The sequence below is a fragment of the Rousettus aegyptiacus genome, unplaced genomic scaffold (assembly GCF_014176215.1).
Source record: "Rousettus aegyptiacus isolate mRouAeg1 unplaced genomic scaffold, mRouAeg1.p scaffold_m13_p_2, whole genome shotgun sequence".
NCBI lineage: Eukaryota > Metazoa > Chordata > Mammalia > Chiroptera > Pteropodidae > Rousettus > Rousettus aegyptiacus.
The window spans coordinates 1,490,392-1,502,898 of record NW_023416295.1 but is presented as its reverse complement, the minus strand read 5'-3'; the positions used below and the strand labels follow the sequence as shown (position 1 = coordinate 1,502,898).

General features: G+C 56.6%; 1 protein-coding gene across 2 annotated transcripts; it reads left to right on the top strand.

Moving 5' to 3' along the window:
* Positions 1–643: 643 nt before the first annotated feature.
* ASB1 (ankyrin repeat and SOCS box containing 1) lies at positions 644–12,221 on the top strand. 2 transcript variants are annotated; one of them, XM_036236471.1, is made up of 5 exons: positions 644–719; positions 2,675–2,816; positions 4,749–5,051; positions 10,063–10,448; positions 11,638–12,221. In XM_036236471.1, the coding sequence occupies exons 1-5, from the start codon at positions 671–673 to the stop codon at positions 11,667–11,669; spliced, it is 912 nt and encodes a 303-aa protein (XP_036092364.1). In that variant the 5' UTR covers positions 644–670; the 3' UTR covers positions 11,670–12,221. The 2 variants fall into 2 exon arrangements, with proteins under 2 accessions (XP_036092364.1, XP_036092363.1); XM_036236470.1 differs by having other exon boundaries at positions 648–719; positions 11,542–12,221.
* Positions 12,222–12,507: the final 286 nt, after the last annotated feature.

The window sequence follows — 12,507 nt, the reverse complement described above, 5'->3', positions numbered from 1 at the left end:
TGCTCTCCAGCAAGGGATTGTCGGGGAGCGTTCATCTGACAGCACATTAGTACGTGTCCGGTCCTGCGGTGCCCCTCCAACAGAAGGTGCGGCGGGGAAAGCGCTGGGGGTGCCGCTAGCCGCGCACCCGCGCTCTCCCGGGGCGGCTCCGAGCCCACGGCTGAGCGCGGGGACACAGCGGAGCTGGGCCATTGCTGCTGGCGCAGGCCTCCTTTACCGGCACGCCCGGGACGCACCCCCGACCCCCGGCACCGATGAGGTCAAATTCGAGCCCGCGCCGCGACCCCGCCGCGGCCCCGCCCTCTCGCCCCAGGCGGGTGGCCACGCCCCTCACGTGGGGGCGGGGACGGGCCCGACCAACCAGCGTCCCCGTCCCCGGCCCCGCCCCCAGCTTGACGTGCTTCCCAGAATCCTGTGCACGACGCCCGAGGCCGAGGTCGCGCCGCGTCGTCCCGCAGTCGGGCTGGACGGGACGGCCCGGCGCCCGGCGCGGACGTGCCGGGGCCCGTGAGCGAGGCGCGAGCCCGCCGGAAGCCGCGTCCCAGCCGCGCCCCGCCTGCGCGCGCCGCCGGAAGTGGTCGCGGCCGCGCCGGTTCCGGTTGGCGGCGCGCGCTCGGGCCGCGGCCGCGGCGGCGGGTGGCGTGGACGGGCCCGGGAGGCCGGAGCGCCCATGGCGGAGGGCGGCGGCCCCGACGGGCGGGTCGGGCCGGGGCCCGCAGGTAACGTGCGCGCGGCCGCCCGTCCCGGGGCGCGTGGGGCAGCGGGGGCGAGGCCGGGGCGGCGGCGGCGTCACCCCCGCGCCCGTCCCGACCCGCGCTCGCGCCGGGTTTCCTCCCCCGTGGAACCCGCGTTGTAACTGCCAGCCCGTTAGCCGATACGGGTTCGATAGGACCCCAACTGTAAGCCCAGGACGTGGGCCGCGGCCGGGAAAGCCCCCCGAGTCGGCCCCTCACCCCATCACGCCGCCCGCGGACCGCGATAACGCGGCTCCCAGCGCGCTGTCAGTGACACAGCACGTCCCGCGGCGGCGGAGGCAGCGGGAAAGACTCACGCCCACCGCCCAGAGTAGCCGTTGACTTAGGGTCTCTGCCCTGGAATAGCCCTGCGACGCAGATGTGCATCTGCAGGGGACGCAAATGCCGGCGTTCAGTGAGGTTCCCTTTTAACCTGCGGTGGGACTCCCGCCTTGTCTGCTGTCTGAATTTGCCCCGTGTACCGAGTGCTTTTATGTGCTCTGGACCTAATACACTCAGCTGTCTTTGGAGAGAGACTAACGAAGAGTTTTTTAGATCTTGATAATAAACATCACTCTAATTCTTAACTGTGCCGCATCTTAAGATAACGATGTTGACTCGGAGACCCGTGCAAGTAGCACTTTGCATCCAACTCTTTCTCCTTTCATTCAGCAAACATTCATTGAGGACCTAGTATTGGCTGCACCTTGCTGGGGCTGGGAACAGCTCAGTGAACAGGTCAGACAAAGCCCCTTCCATTCTGAGGTTTGGTTGGTATTGACTTTGACCCCAGGGACAGCTGGGACCTTAAAGTGTCTGCGGCGTCATCTCGCGTGAGAGTGAGGGATGGAATGAGAGGTGTTCAGCTGGGAAAAGAGAACTGGCCCCTGCCTCCTGCTTAGAGAGAAGACTGGAAGAAAGGTCAGCTTTGCCCTGTCCGGGGGCTCTATCCATCTTGTTATTTAGTGTGTTGCAGGCCGGGGAGGGGAGGGGCCACAGAGGTGTCCTCTTAAAGCTTTAAGTGCAGTGTTGTCACTGGCGAGCCCTATCAGAAAGACGCAAACTCGAAGTTATTTGGAGGGATCTGGAACTGGGGACGAGGAAGCTGCATCGAGCTGGGCCAGGTAGTGGGCGGAAATGAGGCCAGCAAAGGGAGGCGAGGGGAGAACTTAGCAGAAGCTCACGGCTCCCTTGTACCTGTCAGTCTTCGCCCTGCACCTGAATCTCACCCACTCCTCCGAACTTTGGGCTGACACTATGGGGTGACGACTGTGGAGGGTACAGAGAAGGAGGGTTGGGATGGCGGCCCCAGCACGCTCCTTGCTTCCTGCCTGTTCATCTGCAGGTCTGGTTGTGGGATCAGCTTCAGTGACCCATGTGTTTGTCAGCCACCTGCCGACCTCGTGTGCTGCCTCTGCCAACGACTGCCAGATCCTAGAGGGCGAGGAAACTTAGCCAGCACGCCTGCTGTGCTGTGGTTGAGTCTTGTATGCGGAGGGTACTCAGGAGATTTGATTTGAATGTAAAAAGCAACTTCAGCATCAGAAGGCGTTGGCCTGTGGAGGGGGTGTGCTTGACGGCTGTGCGGGGTCACGCTAGCACGGTGTGGCGCGTGGAACTTGGTGCAGGCTTTCTGAGCGTTCTGAGTTCATTCTCCTTCCTCATGCCCCTGAGAACCTATGTTTACAAACCCTTTGTTTTATTTAGGATCCTCTATTCTTAGTGGCTTTGACTCACCATCCCCCATCCCATCGATGTTTTAAAAATTGTTTTTTGGTGTCAGGAATGTGCTAACTTTCATTAAGGGAAACTTTGTATATTTTTCCGAGCTCGGAAGTTTCCAGAGCTTGGGAGGAAGGGGTCCTTGCAGATGGCGCCCCCTCCTGGTTGGTGTTGGTAAGGTTTCGGGGAGCTGACAGGAGCCCCTCTCTTCAGTGCAGGTCCTAATCTGAAGGAGTGGCTCAGGGAGCAGTTCTGTGACCACCCGCTGGAGCACTGCGAGGACACGAGGCTCCATGACGCAGCCTACGTGGGGGACCTGCAGACCCTCAGGAGCCTGCTGCAAGAGGAGAGCTACCGGAGGTGAGCGCCTTGGCTGCCCCGGCCGGCCCGGTGCGCGGCCGTGCGGGGCGCGGGGCGGGGGCCAGGCGCGCCGCTGTGCGGGCGAAGAGCCCTCTGCTCTCCAGTTTCAGAGAACGAGGGAGAACGGAGGCCGAGGAGACGGGGCACAGCTGTGGGAGACGCTGGGTCGTGCGGGCAGGGAGACCGGTGTTCAAGTCCAGCTCCGTCATTTGGCCTTTGTATTTTCTGGCAACTTCTGTCCCTCTGGGTGTCCGCTTCCTCAGCGTTCCTCTTTAATTGTGGGTGGCCGCGCCCTTTGAGTGTCTGTTGTGGCTCTTTGTCCCAAGCCATGCACGTCATTTCTCCTTCCTCGTTTATGTGGCCTGGTTGTCCCCCTACGGATGCAGATCTCCTAATGCGCCCTGATGTATTTGTGCGGCATTTCTGGGGTGCTCTCCTCTCTGGCTTCTCAGGTCCTCAGTTGTCGGCCTCCAGGGTCTGGGGACAGCTGTCCCCTCACCCAGGCATATGCTGGTGGCCACTTTCTCGTTCCCTTCGTCGATGGCGCCCTGCCGGCTCCTGCCGCTTTCTCCAAACCGGCCCGGGCCCTTCCTCACATCCGCTGGGGCGCCCGCGCAGGGAGCCCGCCCTCCCTCTGCGCTGTTCTCCGATGCTGGCTGTCGAGGCCTGGAGCCCAGCTAGATCTGAACCTCACCTGCAACCAGAAACCCCTCTTGTCTTTTCCGTCTTTCTGTGCCCCAGTTAGGGCTGGGGTGCAGCGAGTCAACAACAGAAACACCCGCGTGTCGCTACTGAATCTAACGCTGCTTTTTGTGGATAGTTCCCAAGGGACAATTTCCAGCAATACAGAGATGGGTTTCCTTTCTCTCTTCCTTCTGATGTCTTAGCGTTATTTCATCAGGACAAGTGTCAGTTTTTAGGAAGAGTTCTAAATATCCAGGAAGGATTTTATGCAGAGACATCGGATGGATTATGAGGCCAAAGAAAACCTTAAATTTGCATACGTAACAGTAGAACAGAACAGCAGGATAGAGAGTTCAGCTAGGTCTTAGACCCGTATTTTCGCATTGCTTTTGCAAGCCCTTTTTTCATTCCCTTTTACTCGGGTTCGGGGACTCCCGTTTCTCCACAGTGTTTGCGGTTGCTCTGTCTCTCTGCCAGTGCGTCCTTGGAGCGTTCCTTGGCCTGCTTGGCCAGCGGAAGCCAGTTCGTGGCTGAGGGAGGGGCCTCTGGCCCACAGTGTGTCTCTGGGCCCCTGTCGCAGTGGGCCCGACTCCCAAACGTTCAGAGCTGCCTTGGGAGCTTGAGGGGGACTACGCCTCCGTTGGTGACATGGTGGGGCACTGGACTGCACGGCCATGGCTTCTGTTGACAGGGAGTCGTGGTCTGATTGTCGCTTCTGATGCGCGCTGAGTCTGGACAGGGTCCCTCTGCTGCCGTGGCCAGGAGCGTCGGCCCTGTGCGGCCTCAGCGATCTCCGCGGGCTGCATCCTGCGCTGTGTCAGATCAGAGGGATGGGGCGTCACTTAGTCCCAGTGTGTCATGCAGCGTCCGGCCTTCGGGGGTCGTAGCTGGTGAGAAGTGCCGGGCGCCCCGAGCTGCTTACCCAGTGAGTGTCTTCCTCAGGTGGGCCCGTCCCCGCTCGTGGAACAGAGTCAGGAAACCCGAGGTCGTAGCTCTGGTGCCCATCGGTCTACCTGTACTCGAGCGTCCTCATCTGCAAACCGGGCTCTTGACATGCACACGTCCAGCAGAGCAAACACGTGTGGGTGTTTCACGCACGGGACGCAGGCGAAAGCCCCCGAAGCAGAGGGTGACTGTTAGGAGCGGGCCCTCCGGTGCGCAGCCTCGCTGTGGGGGTGCCGGAGCACGCGCCCGTGGCGGCTCCTGGCCCCACCCCCACTGCCTGGCCCCCCCTGTGTTCTCTCGTAGCCGCATCAACGAGAAGTCTGTGTGGTGCTGTGGCTGGCTGCCCTGCACGCCGCTGCGCATCGCGGCCACCGCAGGCCACGGGAACTGCGTGGATTTCCTCATCCGGAAGGGGGCCGAGGTGGATCTGGTGGACGTCAAGGGACAGACGGCCCTGTACGTGGCCGTGGTGAACGGGCACCTGGAGAGCGCCCAGATCCTCCTCGAAGCTGGCGCCGACCCCAACGGAAGCCGGCACCATCGCAGCACCCCCGTGTACCACGCCTCCCGCGTGGGCAGGGCCGACATCCTGAACGCCCTCATCAGGTCAGTGCCGCGGCCGGTCCCCGGGGACGGCCACCTGCTGCTCCCTGCGGCCGCGTTCTCACTCCTCGTGCTCTGTGTTTACCTTCTCTCTCTCAAATCACACTTGTTAGCGCGTTTGTCTGTTTTGTTAGTCTTTTTAAAGATCTACTTCTTAGCTTTATCGGTTTTCTTTTTCTTACCAATAAAATTTGTTTTTATTTTATTTTTTCCTATTTTCCTAACTTTTTAAGTTGAAGCTTGTTCATTTTTTTTCTCCATAACGTAAACATTCAAGGTTATTAATTTACCTTTGTTTATAGCTTTGGCCACATCCACTAATTTTTTTTTCTTCATTTTTAAATAGGTGTGATTGTCGTTGATTTTCTCTTTGTTATAGTTATGGAGGAGAAAATTTTAGTAAAAGTATTTATGAACTTCTAAATTTTTTGTATAGTGCTCAGATAATATGGACCATCTAATTTCTATTTTGGAGTGTTTTTTCAAAATTTTTTTTTTAACGTCAGACCACATTGTTGTGGATGCTTGTGACAGGGACCGTGAGTGGCATTCGCGTAGTGCGGTGTGGCGGCCTCAGTTACGTCGTTTAGAGTCTCCCTTTCCGTTTCCACGTTTTCAGCCGTCGGATCTGCTCCAGGCGCGGAGACGCCTGCCAGTCTCCGCTCGCCGGCGCGCTTTCCCGTCACACTTCGAGTGGTTCTGCTTCCTGCGTCGTGGTGCTAACTGAGCTCATGAATATTCTTGCTTATTGATTATGCTTGTTATCATACAAAAGGTTTTTTTTTTTTAAATAAAAAAATCCATTGGTTTTTAATCTTTTAATCTTGGTGGGTTCCAGTAATTCTTTGTGTATTCACCCTTGTGATTTGCCTGTCCGAGATTCTTTGTTGCGTAATACAGTTAACATCGCAGCAGCGACGTTAGGTCTGTTTCTGTCATCTTTTTGTTGTTTCTTAACTGTTTCTTTATTTTATATCTTTGTGTCATGATCTGTGTTTGCTTTCCTTTTCTGTTATTATAGATGGTTCATGGTCGTATTTTAATTGTACTGATGCCGCAACGTTTTTTCGTATTTGAACCAGACTGTGTTTTCATTTTCCGTGTCTCCAGTGACTTCTTTCTACCAAAGATGCCTTTTTTCCCTTCCGTACCCGGGAGGCAGTTCCTTCCATGGTTGGGGAGAGTGGTTTAGGGAGCCGGTGCTCTGTGGAGGACTGGGTGGCGGTTCCACTGCCACAGGCTGCAGTGGGCAGTTGTTCTCAGAGCAGGGCCTGGCGCTGCCCTCACCAGCACGGAACGCGGTTTCTAAGGCGCCGAGAGCATGGTTATTCTGTCCAAAGTTTTAATGCACTAAATGGCTGTGAAATTGCCTTTTGGGAGATAAATAAGGGTGATAACTGTGTTGCTTTTCTGCCTTCTTTTTAAGGATTTCTCGTCCGATAATGTAATCCACCTCAGTCCCATATTTTTGCATTTTGGAGAGTGTAAGTCATTAATTTGGAGATGTGTTGAGTAGGATCGGTCAGTGAAATTGCATCTCAGTTCCAGAAATCCTTGGGGCATTTCGGTCAGTGTGTGATGCACAACTGCTAGAAATTAACCTCAGGCACAGCTTTCTGAAGCACACACGCGGGGCCTTCGCACGCGGGGCCCTTCATGCACAGGGGCCCTTCTTGAGAAAACGTCCCTGAGACATCTTGTTCCCACACTGGAGCACGGGACGGTATTTTACAGTGAGGTACCAAGAACAGGCGTTAGTCTGTTGACAAGTTTTCTGTATTCTAAGTTATTAGATAACTGGGTCGGAAAACGAGAGCAACGTGGTAATTGCTGAACTGATAGCACCGTCTCAGTATAATCTGAACTCGGCTTCCGCCTTTTTCTGTCCTCTTCTCACGGGCAGGGCTTTCTTCTGTCACTGTTGTAATTCGTTGTCCCTCTGCAAGTAAACCTCTGTTTTGTTCCTTGTGCATTCCCTCGATGTTACCGATGTTTTTATAAAAAAAGATTGGCATTTCTCTATGCGTAAAGTTATGTTGATTTATCGAGTTGTCCCAGTGGTTCCTTGCCAGTGATTTTAAAAGCAATGGGGGAATTTTGGGAAACGCTCAGGGTTAGAATGACCTGGACCCCATCCAGCATGCTTTTACGAGGGGACGCAGGGCTGGCTTTCCTGCGGCCCAGCTCGTGCCAGGTCGTCGCACTGCCCCTCATTGCAAACACTTTGCGAGACAAACCCCTAAGAACAAGGAGGAAAAGAATCTCTGCTTGAAATCTGGTTCTCTTTTTCTTGGTTGAGTGTGAAATGAGGGCGTTTCTGGTTGGTTTGGTGTGTGTTTGAGAATGTTTCTCTCGTCATCGCAGGACGTCTTGCAAAGTTATTCTTTTACCTCTCTAATTATCTAATTAGTATCTCGTGGAGAGGTATTTTGCACCCATGTAAACGTCCTATTCCTTATCACATTTTTAACTAATTTTTTCTGTTAGGTTCACAGTTTCCCGTATCATCCAATGAGTTATTTATCATATTGTTAATTGATTTTGATGCTCAGATTGTCTCCGATTGGGCTCCGGAGACCCCGTCGAGCCAGCTCTGTGTCTTCTGACATGTCCCCATCGTTCTTTGGACAGTCCCTTCCTTTCTCGCGTGACAGGATATTCTAGGCTCATCTTGGACTTTCCCGTCTCAGCCCTGGAACGGCTCATTTCTCCACGGAGCCCGGGTTCCTGTGCGTGGACAGGGCTCTTAGGAGCCGCGTGCGGACGCTGGCGGTGCGTGCTGCGTGCGGGGGGTCTCAGTCCGCAGGTGGCGGGCGCGTTTCCGTCCGCGTTTCCGTCCGCGCACGGCGGCGGCCAGGGGCCCGCACTCCAGGTCAGCGCCGCCGGGCGCGCCTGCCCTTTTCCTTTCCAGACTTAGTCTCTTTTCCAGCAGCGAGAGACCTGGTTCCCCACCCTTCTCACACGTGCCGCCCGTCCCCCGTGTGTGAGCAGGCGCCTGTGGCTGCTGCCCGCCCCTTGGCGGCGCTGGGTCCCCATGCCATGGAGCACCCCCAGCAGGCACCTCTTCACTCCGGCAGGATGCCGCCGCCGAGCCAGGTGTCTCCCTGTCGTGGTGAACCCCTGCTGGCAGTGAGATGGCCCGGTGGGCAGTCGGTGCTCCAAATGCTTGATAGAATGTCATATGTTTGGGTGTCCCTGTGCAGTGACAAGGCCAGTCCCTGTGGAGACCTGTAGAGTCGTTTAGAGACTGGCTCTGGTGGAATGAGGCGTCAGGTAACTCCTGTCCTTGTCACTGCCACCGTGAGATTGGTGTCCTCACACCGGGGCAGTCATTGGCAGTGAGCAGAGGAGAGCCACTGGGCGGTGGAGGGATTGCCCGAGCCCCGCCCCTGCCGGCTTCCTGTCGCAGGCCTGCGCCCCCTGTCGCAGGCTCGCGCCCCCTGTCCCAGGCCCGCGCCCCCTGTCGCAGGCCCGCGCCCCTGTCCCAGGCCCGCCCCTGCTGGCCTCGCGCCTGGCCTGGCGGGGGGTGGCTGTCCGAGTGTTGCGCATACCTGAGGGCACGCGGTCGGATCCAAGTGTTTCTTCTTGCTTTCGGTTTTCAGTGTTGCTTTTATTTGTTTTACAACATATTTATTTACATGATTCAAAGGGAAAATCTATCAAAATGCAGCTGACCCTTGGACCACACGGGGGCCGGGGCGTCGCCACCCGCACAGTTCGAGGTTCACGAGTGACTTTGAGCCCAGACTGCCCTGCAGTCGGCCCTCGGTATCGCGAGGGGCTGGTTCTAGGATCCCCACAGTGCTCCAGTCCCTCCTGTGACGTGACATAGGACCGTCGTCCTCCGAACCGAGATGCCCGCCTGCGGCCCGGAAACGCCGCCGCAGACCCCGCGGTGGAGCCCGCACGCGCGCCCGCGTGCCGGGAACCGCGGAACAGCGGACCGCGCCGTCCGAACCGCGTTGCCCAGGGCGCAGCTTTATTTTATAATTTGCCTCGTGCACATTTTGGACATTTCCGTTCAGTTCGTGCTTAGCTGTCTCACTTTAAAGTTTATTTTGCTGTCATGAGGTATTCCCGTCTTATCTTTGAACTTGTTTTTGTTTGTATAGATGAAGGCCGTTAGTTTTACAGCTTGCTGTTTTAATAAATTCTGTTGTTTGTTAGCTGTATTTTTATGAATGATTTAGGGCTTTCCAGGTACAGTCATATTTTCTGAAAATGGGAAGTTTTATAACTCTTCCATTCCAATCTTAGTTATTTCCTCTAATTGTCCTAATACCTTTATTAAAAATGCCTTTAAACATGGCGGGTCAGAAGTCGGGAGCGCGTCTCTGGCCCCAGGCTTTGGCAGGAGAGCCTCGAGAGCGTCCCCGTCGGGGAAGATGCCGACCTCTGGGCTGAGGGAATGCTTCTCATCGTGTTAAGAAAACACCCATCACGTCCTACTTTATTGAGTATTTTTAAACTTGCATAAGTGTTGAGTTTTATCATGCTCCCCCTTTTTTTGCCTCCATGGAGGTAGTCATGACTTCCCCTTAGCTCTGTGAGGGTGCCGGGTCACGTCCACGGGTTCCCGTGTGGGGACTACCCTCGCATTCGTGGGACAACTCCCATGAGGCCCTGCGTATGTTGCTCTCTTTATGCTTTTGGATTCTTGTCGCTCACATTTTATTGACAGTTAAGCTGATATTCAGAAGTGAAAATGGTAGTTTTTCTTCATGGCGCGGCCTTCGTCAGGTTTTGGGATTCTCGTTTTGCTGATTTCATAAAGCGAATTTGGAAGTTTTTCTTCTTTTAATGGTTTGAGTAACCATGGGATTCTCTGGTCTTTAAAGTTGTGAAAGAATTCTCTCAGGAATTTTGCGTGAATTAAGGTTCCTGACTACCGTCTCCCCTTGCGTCGTGACCGCCGGGGGCTCCCCAGTGCTCCCGGGGTCGGGCCGTCCCCAGGGCGCTGTGGAGTCCGTCGACTGCCGTCGTTCCCCTGATTGTCCCCGTGTCTCCCCTGTAGGTATGGGGCCGACGTGGACGTCAACCACCACGTGACCCCTGACGTCCGGCCCCCGTTCTCCCGGCGCCTCACCTCCCTGGTGGTCTGCCCGCTGTACATCAGCGCCGCCTACCACAACCTGCAGTGCTTCCAGCTGCTGCTCCAGGCCGGGGCGAACCCCGACTTCAACTGCAGCGGCCCCGTCAACACGCAGGGCTTCCACAGGGGCTCCCCCGGCTGCGTCATGGACGCCGTGCTGCGCCACGGCTGCGAGGCGGCCTTCGTGAGCCTGCTCGTGGACTTCGGCGCCAACCTGAACCTGGTGAAGTGGGAAGCCTTGGGCCCAGAGTCCAGGGGGCGACGGAAGGTGGACCCCACGGCGCTGCAGGTCTTTCAGGAGGCCAGAAGTAAGTGGCCGGGCCCCGCTCTGCCCTGCAGTTGGGGCGGGTCAGGGGAATGAACCAAGTGGCAGCAGTTAAACCCAAATGGCACTGGACTGGGCCCCGGTCAGAACCCTCAGTGAGGACTAGGGACTTCCCAGGTCGGGCTTCTCTTTTAAAATTCTGGATGCCCAGAGTTGACACCAAGAAACTTATAAAAGGGCGCGGTTTTGAAGCTCCTAGAATTGTATCGTTTACCCCAGATTCTCTCGCTTCGTTTTCAACGTCTTACCTCAGTGCGAGCCCATCCGCTAGGGAGTCCCGCTTCCCTTTCTTTAGTTTGGGACTGTGTGAAGCCATTATTTTGGATCGTGCATTAAGTCTCATTTTTGCTGGAATGAAGTCCGTAGTCGGCATGTTTATGAAGAAAGATCATGCTAATGAAAGAATAAACCGATAGCCAGAGGCTCTGCGTTGCTGGGCTCGGTCTCGTCCCGGCCCAGCCTTTCCCCCGGGACTCAGAAAGTGCTCCGCACGCCCTCTGCAGGCCGGACGGCTCTGCGACCTGCCCAGGCCCAGTCCCCTTCCTGCCTAGGTCTCGAGGGCGCCTGAGTCAACAGCCTTGTCCCCAACTTGACGTCTCGCAGAACTTTGGTTTTTCGTGTTTGTGTCGTTGGATTTCCTTGACCAGTGCGACGTGGCCCCCGTTGGGCCCTGCCAGGGGACTTGGCTCGCAGGCTCTCGGAGCCAGACCGGCAGGGCGAAGCTGCCTGCGCTCGTGCCTGTTCCGAGGCAGGGACGTGGCTAGGCTTTTTTGACCCAGAGCAAAATCGTCACCTGCCCTCTTCACGTATTGGTCGGCTCAGCATTCCCAGACCCCCGTGGGGCTTTCAGTGGTTATTCTTAGTGCTCTGTCCAGGGAATAACATGGCCCCAGTCACGAGGGCTTCCCGCCCCCCGCGGGTGGAGGAGCAGGTGACAAGACCTTCCTTGCCAGGCCCGCCCTCCTCCCCACTGCAGAAGCGGGAGTCAGCAGGGCGCTGCGCGTTTCGGCCTGCGGGCGCCCCAGGGGAGGGACTAACCTGTGTCTCTGTCCCCCTTTCCCCCTGTGGTGGTCCAGGTGTCCCGAGGGCCTTGCTGAGTCTGTGCCGTGTGGCTGTGAGGAGGGCTCTCGGCAAACACCGGCTCCATCTGATTCCCTCACTGCCGTTGCCAGAGCCCATGAAAAGCTTCCTGCTGTACCAGTAGAAGGCGAGGACGTCGAGGAGAGGAGGAGGGCGGCCCTGGACACGACCCCGTGTGTGACCCCGTGCGTGACCCCGCACCGACTGGGCCCCTTTGAGCCGCCGGTGAAGAGAGACGCGGCCGTGTTCCGGTCGGGCCTCCGGCTGCGGGTGTGGGGCATCCCACGGCCCTTGGGTCGTTGTCAGCTGAGAGGCTCGTACGGACTTAAGTTTGTTCTTCCTCACTATCTCTGTTTTGGATTTTCACAGTTGCATATTAATGAAGTGAGTGCAAGCATGGGCTGAGGTTTGAGGGCTGCTGATGTTCCCGGTGCGGAAATCTTCTAGCACTTTCCAGAACTGTGCTTCTGTTTATATTTTTACTTCTCAATTAATCATTTGATTCAAGCCTTCTAATACCTAAACAAAAAGGGAGTTTCGATAACAGAGTACAGAAACGCAGTTCATAAACTCGCTAGTTCCTTTCCGTGCTCCCAGGGTCGACACGTGACATTTGTCATACGCACACCCTTTCCTTGCCAATTCAATGCTCTCTCCCTGCGGTGGGAGTATCATATTAATCGTCTTCATTCTTGGATGGTTCCCTGGCCGCGGGGGTTGGCTGTTATCTCGAGGTTAGTGCCCGCCGTTCGGAATCTAGAGCACTGTCACCCAGCGTTCCGCAGTGCTGTGCCCGCTCCGATACCTGACTCTGCCTGGCACTGTGCCAGCAGGCCCCAGGGGGCTTTGGTCATTTCACTCTGGGGCGCATCCCGACAGTGATCGATTTGGGCCCCCCCCCAGACATGCCAGTAGTTGACTGCCTGCGTTCGGACCGAGGACCGTACACAGCATCCACTGCC